Source organism: Engraulis encrasicolus, chromosome 2 (genome assembly GCF_034702125.1).
Source record: "Engraulis encrasicolus isolate BLACKSEA-1 chromosome 2, IST_EnEncr_1.0, whole genome shotgun sequence".
Taxonomy (NCBI): domain Eukaryota; kingdom Metazoa; phylum Chordata; class Actinopteri; order Clupeiformes; family Engraulidae; genus Engraulis; species Engraulis encrasicolus.
In genome coordinates, this window is record NC_085858.1 from 40996989 (window position 1) to 41016212 (window position 19224).

The 19224-nt window shown below is 40.1% G+C and overlaps 1 protein-coding gene across 1 annotated transcript in view; it reads right to left on the minus strand.

Moving 5' to 3' along the window:
- The window catches only part of LOC134439026 (uncharacterized), a 156962-nt gene that overhangs the window by 62619 nt on the left and 75119 nt on the right, over nt 1-19224 (minus strand). Inside the window, exons 18-27 of the mRNA XM_063188831.1 lie at nt 11562-11694; nt 8939-9055; nt 8720-8819; nt 8032-8178; nt 4437-4499; nt 3858-3979; nt 2740-2918; nt 2449-2557; nt 1595-1657; nt 538-1187 (exon numbers count right to left, since the gene is read on the minus strand). Of these exons, the coding sequence (XP_063044901.1) occupies nt 538-1187; nt 1595-1657; nt 2449-2557; nt 2740-2918; nt 3858-3979; nt 4437-4499; nt 8032-8178; nt 8720-8819; nt 8939-9055; nt 11562-11694 (1683 nt within the window). The remainder of the gene's footprint in view (nt 1-537; nt 1188-1594; nt 1658-2448; nt 2558-2739; nt 2919-3857; nt 3980-4436; nt 4500-8031; nt 8179-8719; nt 8820-8938; nt 9056-11561; nt 11695-19224) is intronic.

The following is a 19224-nucleotide window of genomic DNA, read 5'->3' on the forward strand; positions in this document are numbered from 1 at the left end:
ATAATGAATAACTTTTATATTTAATATAAAGGTATAATATCCAGTGGCGGCATAATCCCCCGTTATAATGTGGTCAAATACAGAGATAGGGCACAATATTGTCTGAAAGGTGAATTCAGCTGTAACATTCCTGAAAATAGGGGCCCAACGGTGTGTCGGTTCTGCACCGTTAATTATTATGAGTGTCACATTAAAGTGAAGTCTAAGGAAGTTAATCGGGTTGCCGGCATGATTGTTGTGTGACCGATGAGGACGAGTTGACACGCATTCTGGGTATAGCGATAGTACCCACTCGGCTCTGTTCAGCCAGCAAAAAGAAAACGAAGGTTGCTTTTCGAGCTGTGCCATGCCGGACTTGCTAATCGAAACGCAACAAACGGTGGCTGAGTCATGCTGTGTGGGGCTGTACCAGGTAGAAAAGAGGCAGCAGAAAAGGGCCTTAAGGTGTTTACCTGTTTTAAATGTAAAGCCTGGATGCTAATATCCCGATAATATTACGGATACTGAAGTGCATGTAAACTCACTCACATAACGTACCTAAATGAACACTGTGAGTTGAATCCATGTGAAACACCCATGATATTGCAGAGCAGTTGTGTTTTGTTGCAGGCAAATTATAGCTTGATGAATCGCCCTGAAAATCTCCAAGGGGGCATACGATTGCAAATACAAAACAAGTGCAAAAGTGAAGAAACAATGCTGCATAGAGCAAAAATTTGAAAAATGTCACAGCTGTTTTTTCAGTTGCAATCCCTGATTGATAAAAAGAGAATGCCAAAGGAACACGATACAACTGTAAAATATGAGGCACTCTGAGGTATGCCATCAAGTGAAGTACTTCAAGGTTGTTATACAAAGTCTCCATATTGATATTCATAAATACAATGGCAAGAATCTCCCAAGGGAAACAGCTGATGAAGTCCAAAAAAAAAGTACTTTTCAAATAATACTTTACTGTTTCCAAAGTGTCAACTTGAAGATGGTTGTCTTTATAGAATGCCACATGCATGCGAATATAGATGTCAACCCAACAAAATGCTCCAAGAATATACAACACGACCCAGATGGATTTCTGGGCATGCAAAAATGAAAAAAGTAGTGCTGTAAGAACGCTTATCACAATGGCCAGCAAAACACGGAAAGTTTCCCAGCGGATGTATGTTGAACTACTGGGTAAAATTGCATTCCTGTGGAAAGAGAAAAATTTATTTGTTTAGAAAAAGGTTTGTTTTTTGTTGGTTGTTTGTTTGTTGGAGATAGAAGACATAACTAAGACAAAGGAGGTCAAGTTGAGATAACCAGTTGAGAAGTATTTTAGAACAGTGATTCTCAAGACAGAGCTCAGGTGGTTCAGGTGAATTTCTACTTTTCCAAGACAAGCTAGCAGTAGGCTATATGTAACATTATTACAAAGCCAAACATGTCTGAAGTCATATTTTCACCACAATAAGATAGGCTTGTTAATGTGAATAAAAAGTAAGTGATGTGCATCAAAATAAACAGAGGAACAGTTTTAGCAGCAGTTATTTTTTGTATCCTTAATGAACCAATAACTGGACTTTAATTGTGTTGATTGTGCTATTTCAATAAATACCTCATTAAAAATGTAGATGGGCAAGTTGTACAGAAAAACTGCTCCACGTGCTCTAAATATGTACTGAAAAAGAAATAACAAATATACGATTTAGAAAAGGTCATTTGCCAAATGTTACAAAATGTAGAACTACCCAAATCCATCAAATTTGAAAGATAGACTACATATGTTAGATATGTTGCTTGAGCTAATCTATCTTTCAGACTAGAACTTCTATAGCAACAGAAGACTATTACTCAATATGAAACAAATAATGCATTACATTAGTCAACTATTTAAGACTGAACTGAAACATAAGAATTTCAAATATGATACATACAAGAAAACAAGTTCAACTGGCGGACAAAATGCGTCCCATAGAGAGAGACATCAAACGAAAATCGACTGAAAGAGAACCAATGTTCTCCTTCAACCTAATGCATGGATAAGGTGGCCTTGAGAAAGGCTTCTATCGCTCCAGAGACTGTACCTGTTACGTAATGATGAATAAAGGTTGGAAAATGCTTGCTGCAGGTTATACTGTACATGCACATTTCATACATGAATGCAGTGCCATGCGTATTTTCTGACAATTTTACGCGGCGTAGGTCACTGTGCAAGTGAGCAATAAGTGTCCCAAGGTAGCAGTGTGGCAGGGCGGTACCTCAGTTATGGAGGATGGGCGAGATCGCTGGGTGGTCATTCTGCCCACCTACCTGGTGATTTGGGAATTGAACCATCACTCCCTGGGCTACAAGTCTGACACCCGAACCGCTTACCCATGACTACCCTTCCAGCCCTACCATCCCTTTTCATCATTAAAAAGCTACTGAGGATCTCAAAACCTGACAAAGAGCATCAATATATGCAGGCACCTTGGTTCCGTTGGTATCATCCTTGTCTTGCTGAGTTTCAAGAGTCGTTCTTCCACTGTTTCTTCTTCTGCACCAGCATAAATGGGGAAATTTCCAAAATCCTCAATGTCTGAAATAAATTAGTAACCCGAATAACATTTAGAATTAAAAGTGGGAAACACAAAATAACCAGAAAGCAGATGCACTGCATACAGCAGAATATGCCATGGACACCAGATGCTATATTGATGCTATATTGATTTTTGATTATCCAACAGATTGTACATTTAATAGCAGCATAATTTTACTTACAACACTTGGACTTTTTGGCATATCTGCGTCCTTCATATGCAAAGACAGTCTCTTTCTTTCTAAATGCTGTTTCATCATCCTTTTCCTCTTGTGCAGTTTGTTTTGAACTCACCATAACCTCAACTGCATTCATAAGATCTTTGTTATAGTCTATTTTTGACTGCAAAATCTCAAAGTCTCTGTTGATGAGGAGAAATTAACAGTCACACACTGACACAATCTCACATTAAACATCATTGAAATTAGAAATCACTCTTGGTTTCTACATGAAAATTACCATTGACATGAAGTTGTTTGTTATTGTGGAAAGAAAGACAGAATGGTATGGTTCAAAAGAATACTATACCGTTACACTATACCGTTGAAATAAAAAAACAGGACAAAAAAAAAAGCAAATTGAATTATTATAATTATTAGCCCCCTTTCATCAGTTGTTAACTTGGTTGGCACAGGTCCCCAATGGATTTTTGCCCATTCCTCCATTCCAATCCAGTATCATGGTTTTAGTATTTTAGTGTTCTTGAAAACTTTTCGGACTAATTCGGGTGTCAAATTCAAGTTATCTTTTTGGAAGACCTAACTTCCCTACCTGTGTCAGAGGCTTCAAAACAGCCCAACAACTTCATGCAGGGCGCAAAGGCAACCACTGAAAATCTACGGGGTATATTGAAGAGTGAAGTGTGGTTCACCAGATCAAACAAACAAAAACAGCTGACAGCAAAGATTCAAGGACATCTGGGCTTCCATAATGCCCATGCAATGCCTCTGCCATTGACTTCAATGTTAAACGCATCATGGCAGTGATTAAGACAAACAATCCTAACCAAGTATTGAAAATTGACATGTTATGTAGAAAGTACCAAATTTCAACCAATTTGATGTGACCCGAATTTCTTTCTTTTTTTCTGAAGAAAATGGTGATTTTATTACTAGAAGGCTGGAAGGCCAAAATGTGTAAACACATGAATGAATGAATGATTGAATGATTGGAATAGTTCAAAATGTGGGCAATGCATCTACAAGCCATAAAAGTTAAACATTACTGATGGAATTATGGAAATAAATTAACCTTTTCACGATATTCTAATTATATGGCAAGGACATGTAATTGTGTTTACCTTTTCATATAAGGGTATTTTTGAAGGACAGTGTTCATTTTGTCAAACTCAATAGACACAATCTCACAGTGTGTCTTTGCTCGTACTGTCATCAAAGATGGCTTTCCAAACAAAAATCCAACCTGCACAAACAAAATAGCACAAGAGATGAAGGTAATCTTTAGAGGTGCACTGTGTAGAATGTGGCCAGAGTGGGTACTGCAACTATGCTGCTCAATGAAACTGCGCTGCTTATTACCAAATTCGATCTTTTCATGAATATTTACAAAATAATAAACCAATATTTACTATAATAAACCAAGTACAGTAAGTTTTGCAGCTAAAAATGCCCATTTCTGGAAATTCAAAAATGGAGGACCATGGAGAAGATCCCCCTTTTCATGCATGTAAAATGTAATTTTCCCAGTCATTATGAATACTTAGATGTTACTTTTTTAACAAATACTTACCAGCACCATTACATTCTGTGAATGGGCAGCATGAATTCTTGAAAATAACAACTAAAAATATTACACAGTGCACCTTTAAACAAAGCATAGTAGGAATGTGTTTTTATAACATTATTATTATAAATATTACCTCTCCAAAATACATCCCTTCTCCATACAGAGCCACAATATTTGACAAATCATCTGTTAAAATCTAGAGGGACAGACAATATTATCATGTCAGTTAAATTTTCAAGTCAGTTACACTTACATAATACATATATATATACAGTGTATATATATATATAATCCTGTTCAGGGTATGTGAGTGGGGAGCGAAGCATGCACAAAATTGACAGAGCGCAGAGCCAACTTTTGAAAAAAAAAAAAAAAGGTCATGAGCGACGGTTATATTTGGTTCCAGTATTGCTCTCACCTGTTTCAATGGATGCATTCGTTTTTTTGAGCATTTTTAAATAACTGATTAAGAGACTTGGTCATTACCGTTTTGGTGTCAATAAGGTTTTGAGAGGGTCTGCGCTGTTGTTCTTTTTGTTTGAAAAAAGTTGCCTATTGTGAACTTGTGACAAGGCAAGACACGCTGCACTGCCGTTTTAGAGGTAGCTCTAATTATGAAACATAATCAAAGACGATAGCCTGTGAGGATTTGAAAACCATCAGAAATGAGGAAATGCAACTGTGTGTGAACCTGTTGATATGTCTAAAGTGATGAAATTGTCATGAATTATCAACGCAATAAAAGTTAGTTATTGGGGTATTAGGGGCAAGCAGCGAAGTTGGCGAAGGCCCCTAGAGTGTTAAGAGCGGGTTATGCTCTGTTTAGAGCCTCAATGGAGTGAGTCAACACAGTGAATTATAATCTATAGCTCCATTCTAGCTGCGCTATCCGTTTCCGTCGCAAGGGTAGGGACAGCGAGATGATTGTTCAAACTGGCTTCAATACAAAGAGTAAACTAGACGTGCCGGTTGTTTTTAGCTTCACAGACTCGACAACAATGAAAATTAAACATTAAATCTTCAGGGTTCTAGCTAGCGCAAAAGTGCGTGGCGGCCCGTTGCGCTATCATTTTTGACCGTGACGCTTATTTTTTTATAACGGCATTTTGTCAGTATTATGTAGGCCACAGCCAAATCAATGTCACATCGTCCTTCTGCCAAACCTGACACATTTGCCATACTCACTGTATTTAAATGACAATATAGCACTCTACTACTACTACTATTATTTGTCGCGGGGTTTTGACGGCTTTTATTAATCTCTGTGACAAGCGTATGCCAGCATCGAGACTTAGAAACAACAACAAATGCACGTGTAGCATCGCATCCTTATTTCAGGGGTTTGTTTCTCCAAAGCGTAGTTGCCAACCTGTTGGCAGTAGTGCTGGGCTCGTTACTTGTTACCATACAAACAAATCCGGAGACATTGGGCGCTAAGCACTGACATTGGGAGTTGACACAATTCGAAAGAGGACAAAGTAGGCGGGAGAAGACGTGCAGATTGACATATCTCCCAAACGGTTAGAGGCACTTTTTTCCTAAGGTTGCCGGTTGACATGTGGCGTGACTACAACCCCCCCCGCATTCGTAGCAAAAGGTAATGAGCGTCTTCTGTGGCTAGGCTAATTGCCTGCGGAATGCAGCAGGCACCAGTCCTGTGGTTTTAGGACGTGCAAGCTGTACAATAGCGCGAGCTCGGAAAATGTGTCAAACTGCACTTGTCTCGGAATCGGATCACTCGGACATTGATCTGCCCTATTATTAAATGCACACACGGTGCTCCTCAAAGTTTTCAAAACTAGTGCAACTGTGAGAAGGAGGGGACACCGCGACACACTTCTCTCTTCCTCCAAATAGGGTAGATCTCTATTTGCGCCTATGCGCCCGAGAGAGGGAGTCATATTTATCTCTCCAATCGCAAAAGTTCACAGACAACGGTGTTTCGTTACCAACTTTTTAGTAGTAACTCGTTAGGCCTACACTACTTTTATCAGAAAAAAGTAGTTACATTACTGCAACACAACACTGATAATTTACCCTAGAATTGCTAAGGCTGTGTTCAAAAAAATCGATCCACGATCCAATATAGATTCACGTCCGAAAAATCCGATATCGATTCCAAAACTTTGTGGATCGATCTTTTTTGCGGAGGCCCATCCCTATATTCTCAACCGCGTCGGGAGCTCTCTTCAACATAGGCCTACACACTCATGCACAAATACACGGGGGCTTTTCCTGACAGTAGTGGCAGTTTTTACTTTCGACTATTCATGGATTTATTTTATGCATAGTGCAACCTTCCCGCGGCCCGCCAGGAGCTACATTACACCGCTTTCGGAAATGCCTGCAGTTGCGTTGCGCAGCATTGTTGGTATTTCGTCTGTCAAAGTTATTATAGCCAGAAGAACTTTGTCTGCATTAACACGAGGCATTTCGTGTGTAACACACTATAATAGGTTCAAATACATTTCAGAGTAGTGTTATTGACAAAAAACACGAACCCAAAATGCCATGTGATTGAATATCGTCAAACAAGCCATTGTAGGCTACACGCGCTGGTTCCATTCATTTACTTGAAAAATGAATCGTTTGACTAATCGACTATTCGAAAAAAATAGTTGATAGATTAATCGAGAGAAAAATGATCGTTTAGGATAGCCTTAGAGGGGATTCATTCCGTTAACTGCGCTGCTCACTGCATCACGACGCAGGGACGTTGGTCTCGAGCAGAGACGGTTTAGATCGATACGGGTCAGATGTCGGCCATATTGTTGACGCCTTCGGGGTGCTATTTCGCGATTATGTAGACCAGATCTGAGAGTCAATGGGAAAAATGAATGGGGAAACTGAGTATAGGACGGGGAAGAACCCAGCGGTTGTGAAAACCATATGGTTGAAACCACCGTGAAAAACTGATCAATCTAAACTGCTTGGTTGTGTTATACGAGTCAAAACAAAGCTTTTTAAGCCACTTTTCTCACATTTTTTTTGACAGAGCGCAGGCGCAGTAGTTCCGTAACGGCATGAGAGCAACGGCTTTTCACAACTGAGCATGCGCATCATTTCACGTGCGCCGATGCAGCCAGATGATTGGATCACTGGCACCGCAGCTCAGCAGGCACATTGGCTCTTGTTACCAGAAAGGCGGGAGATGTGCGGGTAGACGACATATTTGCGTTACGAATCTTCACCGTTAATTTCTATGTACGATTACATGGCTGTCCCATCTCACCTTCCTATCAAAATCTCTGTCTCGAGGCATAAATCACCCTTTGGGTTTCCTTTCTTCTGCTATTGGATGTCTCTGGCAGCAGTGTTTCCCGCAGCGCTTTCTAACTAAGGCGGCCGCCTTGCCAAAGACGGGACACCGCCTTGGCAAAGTTCCTCAAAATAGTACAGTGCCCTGTGTAATTTAAATTTACTTGAAATTGGTTAGCTTATATGACTGGATATTCCCTCGCGTAGTAAGGTGCACTGTAACAGTTATGCCCGAGGGGAGAGTTGCAGGTGCATAGAAACCGATTTGCAAGGAAAAGAAAAGAATTTAATGCTTATGGTCTTGAGCGATAGGGAATTTAAGAGAACATCCATGTTAGCTCGGAGCGTAAATTCTCCTCACCTGCTGAACTCCATTCACATGCTCTGACACTGTTATATATTAATACTTGTCCATAAATACTGGCATATTTGCATACAGTTGAAACCTAATAATGCTGTTATGAGCTTACCTGACAAGTCCCTCGAACAATGCAAAAGAGCTCCCTAGTTACTGTCTCGCTGTACTGGATTATTTCTCCTCGTGGGAAGTAGTACATCACTGCTACTGATGCAATGTCTTGGATAAAATCTAACCCAGCTTGCTCAAAAAAAGGAATCTGTATTATTACAAGACATTCTGGTCAGTTGAAGCAGAAATTTGGAACTGCAGTTAAGCTTTAATTATTTACTTTGTAATGCCCCTCTCTACTTATTACTCTAATTCAGTGTTTCTCAACTGGTGGGTCGCGACCCAACAGTGGGTCGTGGAAGGGTCATGGGTGGGTCGCGGAGCCTTGGTGTAAAAAAAAAAAAACGTAATTCTAAAAAAAAAAAATTCCAACTTTTCCTGCAACAATTTACAACTTTTATTTTGATAGGCTAGTGAACTCCGTGTCATCTGTTGTCATAGATACAATCTGAATATTTATGCGAGATAGATAGCCTGCAACCAGTCATTAGAGTCTTGGTTACATTTTGAGAATTGCATTGAATAGACTTGAACGCAAAAAAAAAAATTGGGTCGCGACCGAATGAGAGTGGAAAATGGTGGGTCCCAAGACTGTTCCAGTTGAGAACCACTGCACTAATTGACATGAATGGCTGGCTGTTTACACAATGAGGAAAAGAAAAACAAAAGTAAAAAAAAAAAACACTGACCTTGGACAAATATTTTCCTCTCTCCTTCATGAGCACAATGTGCTGTAGTTCTTTAGGTAAGTCATAAAGTATAAATCGTCCTCCTGGGTATGCTTCACCTCTTAAATGAAATATAAATACAGATAGACTAGTATCTAGTTTAAGTGTACAACAACTACTATACTAACGATAAAACAATTTATGAGGTAATAAAAATATGAGTTAATAAAATCCACCTACTGATATCTTGACCACAGAAGACTGAGGTAATCGATGACTCTTTTTCGAAGAGATACACTAAGATTTTGTTGTCTCATGAAAATTGTCACTGATGTAAGAAAATTCTGATACATGACCCTGTATGAAAGAAAATAAAAAGAGCTTTAATGGAAGAGCGGAGAGAGATGTGAACTCTGTCCTGCACAACCGTGTGCTAAATAGCTTCATTGCTCCATTTAACCACAGAAGTACATACTGTAAAATGCCATGAATCATTCGCTTGGCCCAATCCGTCGCTGCTTTTAAAACCCATTTTATGCATTGGCTTTTAACCGAATAATTTTCATTTATTCTTTAGGCATAAAAGTAGACATTTCATTTAGACACAAAAGTAGGTATATTTTTTTGTCTACAGAAGTAGATATTTCATGTACGTAGTTGAAAACAAGCAAGATATTGGGTGTCATGCAATTTAAAATTCTGTCCATGTGTAACTGGAATAATTTGTATAGTAGGCCTACGGTTTGGGGAGAGAGAAAAATGGAACACTTTCTTGTACTCGTGCCAAAAACGTCAAAATCTTGACCGACCACTAAGCCTCATTAGTCGGTTAAAGTCAATCACATGCAACTTTTCAGAAAATGGAGTTGCAGTCTCCACGAAAATGCACAAATCACATTGCTAAAGACACTTTGAGTTATAAGTTCAAATAGCAAATTCAATATTAATTTCCATTGCTATGCTGATGACACCCAGCTCTATTTATCTGGAAAACCCTCTGACACTCTCCCTCCCCCCTCCCTCACCACCTGTCTTTCTGAAATCAAATCCTGGTTCACCTCAAATTTTTTGAAACTGAATTCGAACAAAACTGAAGTCCTACTTATAGGCACCAAATCCACCTTATCCAAAGCAAATAGTTTCTCCTTCTCAATTGATAGCTCTCCTGTCTCCCCCTCCCCTCAAGTTAAGAGTTTGGGTGTCATGCTTGATGGCTCTCTATCCTTCCTCTCCCACATGAACAACATCACACGGTCTGCTTATTTCCACCTACGCAACATTAACCGTCTCCGCCCCTCTCTCACCTCCCATTCTACCTCCATCCTTATACACAGTCTTGTCACCTCTCGCATTGATTACTGTAATTCTCTCCTCTTTGGTCTCCCTCAAAAATCTCTCCACAAGCTCCAACTGGTCCAGAACTCAGCTGCCCGCATCATAACTAAAACCCCTTCCTGTCACCATATTACCCCTGCACTCCAACATCTCCACTGGCTCCCTATCAAATTTAGAATTCACTTTAAAATACTTCTCCACACCTTCAAGGCTATCCACAATCTTGCCCCTCCTTATCTGTCTAATCTTATTCATATTGCTATTCCCTCCCGCCCCCTCCGTTCCTCTTCCTCCATTCTCCTCTCTGTCCCTTCTGCCCGTCTCAGCACCATGGGGAACAGAGCTTTCAGTTGCTCTGCACCTCAGCTGTGGAATGCCCTTCCCCCTGACATCCGCAACATTGAGTCTTTACCCCTGTTCAAATCAAGACTTAAAACTCATCTATTTCAATTAGCCTATTCTTTATGATTCTTTAACTGTATTTTGTTTTATTTTTTCATTTATTTTCTATATATTTATTTTTTGTTTACAATCTGTTTATCTGTCTTGTTTTATTTTGCCTCTCTCTGTACAGTGTCCTTGAGTTTTTTGAAAGGCGCTTTTAAATAAAATGAATTATTATTATTATTATTATTATAAGGCTATCTCAACTGGGACGATACCTGTTAACTTCATCCTTCCCATTCGTGTCATATTGCTTATGAGAAGTACATTTACACTGCAATGGAAAAGCCTTTCAAGGGATTATCCAGATTCGAAAGCATATTGGGCTTTTTTGCATGTTGGGGAGTAAATATGTACATAACCGGAGAGCAAAATCATGTCAATTGGATGCCTTTTGAGAAAGTTTGATAATACTGTGTTAGACATGTTAGTTGTGCTATATGTTTGACACGGGTATACGGCACAGCTAACGATGCTAACGTGGCTTACACAGTACGATCAAACTTTCTCAAAAAACATCTGATTGACGTGATTTTGCTCTCTGGTTATGTATTTACTACCAAGCACACACAAATCAGCTCAATATGCATTCACCTTCGGAAAATCCCTTGAATACAAAGTACTACACAGTTACAACTGAAGTGTGGTCTGCACCCCCTGTTCCTTCAATTATGCAGCACTTGTGCCTCATATAAAAACAACTATGTCATTCTAAATTCTCATTCCCCCAACATCTTAACTTGATATTTTGGCAGAGTTTTTACTCCAAATCTAAATATGCATTAGGAATATAAATCAACTGGGACAGTCTTTTGCTGGAATAATTACTTCCAGTAGAAGGCGAAGATTGTGCACAACCCAGGAGAAGGTGCAGGAAAAATGCTGACAGTTATTTTAGAGTGAGGAGTCTGCACACATAAGATCCTTTTTCTTTGTTTTAAAAAAATATATTATTGTTCCATGGCAGGATAGGATGTCGTTTCAACTGAAGACAACAGTCGTAACGTGATCCAGCCATGGCATAAAAAAAACAATGTCAAGTGTGCGGACTCCTCACTCCAAAATTATTGGCAAAATGACTTACCTAGATACATTTTTGCTGGATAAAGTGGCATAAATCTGACTGATGATATAGTTAAAGACAAACAGTCCAATTATGCAAACGGTGGCAGCCATGATCTTTTCTGGTATTTTTGTTGGAGTAATATCACCATATCCTAAAAAAAAAGTAAGGAATCACATGGAATTAGTAATGCTGAGCAGGATTGAAGCCAGGATACATGTACTGTCCATACCACTCCACAAGACCAAGGGTCACCAAGAATCTTCATACTAATGGCCATTTTAACAGCGTACAATAACACAAAGGGCTTCCTGCTCGACATAGCACAGATCAGAGAATTTAGAACACAGGAAGAAGGTTCAGTCTGATTGGTTCCCATTGTAGCCAGTTAGCTTTGCATGCATACTGCAGTTCCTATGGAGTGTCCACTAGTTGGCGAGCGTCGGTAAGTCCTTCATGTGGGAAAATGTATGGAATGGAAAGGGGAACTCATATGCTAAATACATTGCTACTGCGATTTCCAGTCACAAATATCATCAACAAAACATTCCTGGTAAGTACTATGACTGGTGTTTAACAATAGGCTGTATTGAAAAATCGTTCAGGTGTGTAGTTTTACAGCAGCTTAGAAGATTTTGACCTGTACTCGCTAGCATCCCGCTAATGTTCATGGGTTTGGCCTCATAAAAATTGAGCTTTGTGACCAAGTATATAATAATCTAGTGGCGCTAAATAATCGAAATGCTATTCAAATGAAGTCTTATTATTTCTAGATTCGAACTAGATATTAATATTTCAGGGCAAAACATTATAAAAAATCACAAAAATTATAATGGTAGAAAACTCCATTGACACCCATTCATTTTGCACTTAGGTAGGATTAGGGTTAGCCAGTTGTGGCTAGTAGCTAGTTGCTAGAGTGAACACCCCCTGCACAGATTAAGCACAAGGAAACTCACTGTGCACTCACTGCATTTCTACTGGCAGAGCTGTGCTCTACACAGTTCATTCATTGACAGCTTCCCAACATTACATTTATTTTTTAATGTGTTACTATTGACAATGTTCATGTGTAATCCAGGTGGATGGTTGGGGAATGACCACCATGTCCTAATGAGGCTGCGACATCACCAAAGAGGTGGCAGAGTCATGATTTGGGACAAATCATGGGTAGAGACCTGGTTGGCTCCTTTAGAGTACCCAAAGGTGTGAAAATTATGTTTGGGAAGTACAGTATGTGGTTATGACTAACCACTTTCTCCATGACAGAAAAATAAGAACCATTCTTTCTATAACAACATCATCGTAGCCTCTTACTGCAGATGGGGTCTATTTGAGCAATATTTGCTGAAAATACTCAACTACATCATAACAACATTGCTATGACAGTGCTGAGAGCCTTAAGTAACAGATTAAGACATAGACATTACAATTTTGGTGACAGTAATGCCGCGATCACAACGCCGGCGTTGAAAGAGCCACAACGCTGCTGACTCCTGCATGGAAAGCACTGGTCAGGGGCGTTAAACGCGGCAAACGATTCAACCTGAAGCGTTCGGCCAGGAATCTCAACCAACCGAAGCTCGTGTTTAGAAAAATGTGAACATTCCATTAGCTGCTGCCTGCTGCCGCAGAGCTCATTAAATATTTTTAGATGAAGTTCAACTTTTGACACCCTCGGCTTTTGACGCCCTCGCCTCTAGAAACGCGTTTGCTGCTTTTCACTCTTCTGCCGCCTCCTCTCCCATACAAAGTCAATTACTTCCGCATCTTTCCACGTGTTCAACGCCGGCGGTGTGTTATTGTAAGGTTATAACATAGGTGCTCCGCTAAGGGTTTAATGCATGACAATGCATCTTCTCATTCTGCAAGAAATACCTAGCACTTATGCATGTGGTTTTCATGTAACTTATTGTAGAGCCACTGGAGTCATTCCTAATTGTGAGCATTGGCTAAGGTTGGTCGAAAAGAGGGTTTATGCATAACTGCATATTTAAATTTTGGACTCCAGAGTAGGGCTGTGCAATACATTGAATTTATATCGTGATACCAATATTGCTGGCAAACAATATTAAATTTCATAATATCGAGTTAAATTAATATTTGTCAATACTGTCACGCTAAGCGCAAATTACATTCCCCTCCATTTGAGCTAGGGTGCACCGAAATGAAAATTTGTGGCCGAAACCGAAACCGAAAAATAATGAATCACTTGGCCGAATACCGAAACCGAATATTACAGTTCAGTCAAAAGTGATCAAAAGTTAGGTTTTTCACTATTTTTGAATATTGCTGAAATCTATGGTTTACAGGGATGTGCGAATATTCGTTTTCCTTTCGAATTTAGAATAGTCCTGTCGAATAAAAAAATCCAGCCAGTAAAAAAAAAAATCTGTGTTGGCCTCCCTAGCAGTGTTAAGTGACAAATGAAAAGTACTGCAGGGTTAAGTTACATTAAATTAACCTAGTAGCTCCCCTGTATTCTAATTTCTCTGGTAGGTCTAGATACGATGCTCATCTTTCATTTCCAACTCGTAAGGCGAGTGTGTCTGAAAGCGTCCCGCCCCCCGCCGACACACACAGCCAGGGAGAAGCCACGCATCTCGTGCATTTCGGGAATGGGCATTGGGCATTCATAAATAAATCGTTGACACTGTAAATCTGCGATTGGTGATGGTTTTGTAAACATGGACTGTCATCTGTAACTGTTCGGGAATAATGTCACATCAATTTGCGTCTGATTTGGCCAGCGTAAACTTCTGCAAGGTAAGCTACTTGTAGCTGTTAGTCAGTGTCAACAATGGCAGGTTATTTCAATATCTCTAACGCTAATAATGATAAGCTAACAAGCGAAGTAAACTAGCTGAGCACTCTTAGCTGAGGCGATTTCATCTGGCTTACTACAATCTGCAACTATTTGGGGGTCGTTATATGGCGTTGCTTCGGATTTGTAAAACAAACTTTGTAGCCTAAAAGCCACCCCCTGTAGCCGTGCGAATCGGGATACTGTCTGTCAACAATGTCAATTGCTAACTAGTTCTAATGCAGCCCAACTAGCGAACAACTGTTCAGTGGGGTTTACTTTGCCGTGCCACGAGAATGGAAGGAGGGGAAGGGAATGATAAATATTTCTCGTCACTGACGCACAGACTCCCTCTTCCAGAACGTACTGCTGGACGTTCAGAGGTGTACACTCGACAGCATTTTCTAGCTATTGCTCCCCCCTGGTGCTGTAGATGGAAGGCCACTGTAAATAAGTATTGAACTCTTTGATACGTCGGCGGAATTTAGGCTACATGTTTCAAGGGATGACAGTGGGAGTCCCTCAGTTAGCAAACGCACTTCTTTTTTTTTTTCGATTTTCGAATAACATTCGAATAGTGGCCATCGAATTTCGAATAGTGTTTTTGGCAGAAATGCACATCCAAATGTTTTGGAAAGAAAATAAATGTGTATTTGATGTCTTCAAATGTTAGAGTAGAACTGAAATTTGTTTAATTAATGCCCATTTTCAATTCATTTTCTATTCGGCCTCCGATTCGGCCGCTCAATTGGCTTTCGGCCGAAAACCGAAAGTGTCTTTTTTTGTGTTTTCGGCGGCCGAATTTTCGGTGCACCTCTAATTTGAGCCATTGTGAGCAGAGAGCAGACTTGCTACCCAACACTCATGCAGAGCACCACTGTGTGTTTCTCTATGGCTCACCACTCACGCTGCTGAAGGGAGGGAAGATTGTGAATTGTTTAGCACAATTATTTGTCTTTAAAAGAAATATCGTCTAGGGGGCGCTGTGGCGCAGCGTGCTAACCCCCCCACATTTGGGCTTACATTGTCCACGAGGACCCCAGTTGCGGGGTCATTTCCCGACCCTGCCCCATCTCTCTCTTCCAGTCATTTCCTGTCTACTCTCACACGGTCCTATGATAATAAAGGCCAAAAAGCTCCCAAAAAATATTTAAAAGAAATATCGTCTAAAAAAATAATCGTGACATTGATTTTTCTCATAATCGAGCAGCCCTACTCCAGAGTTACCAACAGTTTCAAATGTCACCCGTTTCACCTGTTTGCTGTTTTAAAATGGTATTTTAGAATATCCTCTTTTAATCTGATGTATTTATCTGGCAGAAACCTTTCTTTTTGTGTATTTATCTGCACAAACGTTTGTGTGCTATGAAACCGACAAATCTGGTAATTCAACTTCATCTGTATGCTTCTTTCTTTTTTCTTTTTTATATATTTTTTAGGGGCTTTTATGCCTTTATTTGACAGGACGGTCGAAGATGGTGACAGGAAGCGAATGGGACAGAGAGACGGGGGAGGATCGGGAAATGACCCCGGCCGGACTCGAACCGGGGTCCCCGGGGTTGGGCATGTAAGCCCAAATGTGGGGGGCTTAGCGCGCTGCGCCACAGCGCCCCCTGTATGTTTCTTTTAATTGATACTTGACCCCCGATTTCTTCCTTGGACTATGAATAGTAACCTTGGCACCTGGACTCACACGTGTGCATGTATGTGTGTGTATATATATACAGTGGTGCGAAATATTGTCATGTTGGCACCGTTGGAATTTCAATTCAGAAATGCAATATGAGGAGTTTGGTTGGAATCAAGCCAATGGGCAAGGGAATCATTGCATTGCAATGAGCATTGCAAGGGAAATTGTTCAGGAGGATAGGACAACCAAAAATAACTTCAGGTGAAATATAGGACAACATGATTTTTTTTTTTAACTGTACAGGAAAGAGGCACTTGAAGAAAGATGGGCTGTTGGGGGTTGCCAGGAGAAAGCCATTACGACAAAAATGAAAACATGTTATTTTGTATATGGTACACCAAATAGCACAATGAGAAGCATCAAAATGCCTGTGACAAAGTCATTTGGAAAAATGAGATCAATATGGAACTTTTTTCAGCCACTATTAACAGTACCATTTGGAGAACAGCCAACGGAGCCTATGATGAAAGTTACACCATCCCTTCTGTGAAACATGATTATGGACCACTGATGTCATGGGGACATTTGAGTTACAAATGCACTACACTTTTGGTCCATACTCACAGAATGATGAATACATTGCCCTGTGAAAAATACTGGAGGAAACTTGACACTCATCAGCCTTGAAACTGCACATGGTCCATTGTTTGGACATGCCAACATGACAATATTTCAGCACAGAAAGCCAAATCAGCCCGTCATTAGCTTCAGAAAGAATAAAATGAAGTCTTTGAGCGAACCGTCTCCCTCTCCTGATCTCAACATCATTCAGCCACTCAGGGGAAACCTCAAATGTGAGGTTCCAGCAAGACACCCAAAGATATTTTAGGAAACAACAATTCTGCCAGGAGGAATGTGCTGTTTTGTCAACTGAGAACATACTCACAGAATGATGAATACATTGCCCTGTGAAAAATACTGGAGGAAAGTTGACACTCATCAGCCTTGAAACTGCACATGGTCCATTGTCTGGACATGCCAACATGACAATATTTCAGCACAGAAAGCCAAATCAGCCCGTCATTAGCTTCAGAAAGAATAAAATGAAGTCTTTGAGCGAACCGTCTCCCTCTCCTGATCTCAACATCATTCAGCCACTAAGGGGAAACCTCAAATGTGAGGTTCCAGCAAGACACCCAAAGATATTTTAGGAAACAACAATTCTGCCAGGAGGAATGTGCTGTTTTGTCAACTGAGAACATTAAGAGCCTTATCCACAACTACCACAAACAATTTAGAGCGGTCCCTGATGTTAAACAGGGCTATATTCAGCATCAGAAACTAGGGTATGTAAACTTTTGAACAGGGTCATTTGAGTAGTTTGGGTTTTGATTATGCTTTTGAAAGAGTAAACACAGAATATTGCTAATAAATATCTTAAGCTAGTCACTAGCAATGAGTGAAAAAAAAGGTTTTGTGTAATCCTTCATATTTTGTGAGAAATCGCCAAGAAAGCTTATATTCTGCTGGGGTATGTAAACATATGAGCACCACTGTATATTATGTGTGTGTGTGTGTATGGTGAATATATGTGCAATGTCTTTGTGTCTTCTTCTGTATTTATGTATGCGTATGCTACTAGACACCTTAATTTCCGTCGGGATTAATAAATGATACTCTACTCTCTTGTCTACTCTAAATAATCAACAGAACATTATTTAAGGGCGTATTCACACCTACCCCGTTTGGTCCGGACCAAACAACCAAACGGACCAGATTTTCGTTGGTTCGGACCTCTTGGGATGGTCTGAATACAAACCAGCGAATCCTGGTCCGGACCAAACAAGCGGATCAAGACTGAGCTGAAAGGTCGGACTCGGTCCGGATCAAACAAACCCTGGTGCGGACCTTTTAGAGGTGTGAAAGCAGACCGGACCTAATCCCAGACTTTTTGCTTTTTTGTACCTCGGGAGCTTCCGTCGTTTGTCGAGATTCATGGGAAACAGAGTGTAAACAAAGCGACTCCACAACTTGTCAGGTCCATGTCTTTGGTGTAAATTCGCCAGAGTGGTTTGTTTGCAACAATATCAATAAAATAATAGCCTAAACTATCGCAATCGTGGGCGTAGGCTACATTATTGTACGATCATTCACATTTTCAATAAGGATTAGAGCTGTTATAAAACCCGTACGATCCGTTTGGAGGGCCGGATCAAGACCTCATCCGGACAGACCGGATGGCTGTCATGCATTGATCCGCCAAAGGCAGGTCAGACGGCATTTCATTAATCAACAAAATGGCAGTTACAGCGCGAGAAATTATGAAACCGGAATATATCCTCTTTAGTTGACTACAACAGCCATTCTCTAATCTCTCTAGTATGCTGTTCCAGGGTGCCTACAGATATTCCTAGGTTGAATTTACTACCTTTTACTACCTTTTTACTACCTCCAATTTTTTTTTTACTACCATTACAACATCGATCTTAAACTGACTACAGAAATGAAATAGCTTCCCAAAGCCTATTAATAACACAAATTAATAATGTTTTTATAATTTAACAAGTTAATCATTGAGTGTATGTGTTAGTACAAGTTAATGCAGGTATGTTTCAAACATTTCCCAACAATTCGACATTTATAATGGTCAGATAATAGTGCAGTGCACTTTTAACAGAAGAAGTCGCTCTTCTCAGAGATAGTGGGAGGAGAGAAAGAACCAGCAGTGCACCTTGAAGTGAATTCCTGTAGTCAATGTCCACCAGGGCTCTACTAAATGTTTGCACTGGTTGCACTGGTGCGTCTAAAAATTGTTTTCAGATGCACCAGCACAAAATCTAGGTGCACCCAAATGCCCCCAACACCTGTGTCTGAGAGTCTGTGTGTGCGTGTCTTAAGCAGAATCAAAGAAAATACTACACATGATATGACAAAAATGGCAGTCATTATAGTTATGGCAAAGTTTTCGTGATTTGGATAGAGAACACAGAATCCATAACCAGCCTTGACTACAAATAACAGACCTTCTATTACCCTAAAGCCTAAGGCACCTGCAAAAAACACCTGCTGAACGCCTAAGCCAGGGATGTCAAACTGAAATTCAGAGGGAGCAAAATTAAAATAAAAACTAAACTTCAATTCATTGTTTTTTAAAAGGGACTACAATTTCACATAAAAAAACTCATATGGTAGCTAGATCGATAGATAGGTTGATTTTTGTTTTTTTAGGTGGAAACAGAGGTGAATTGGGA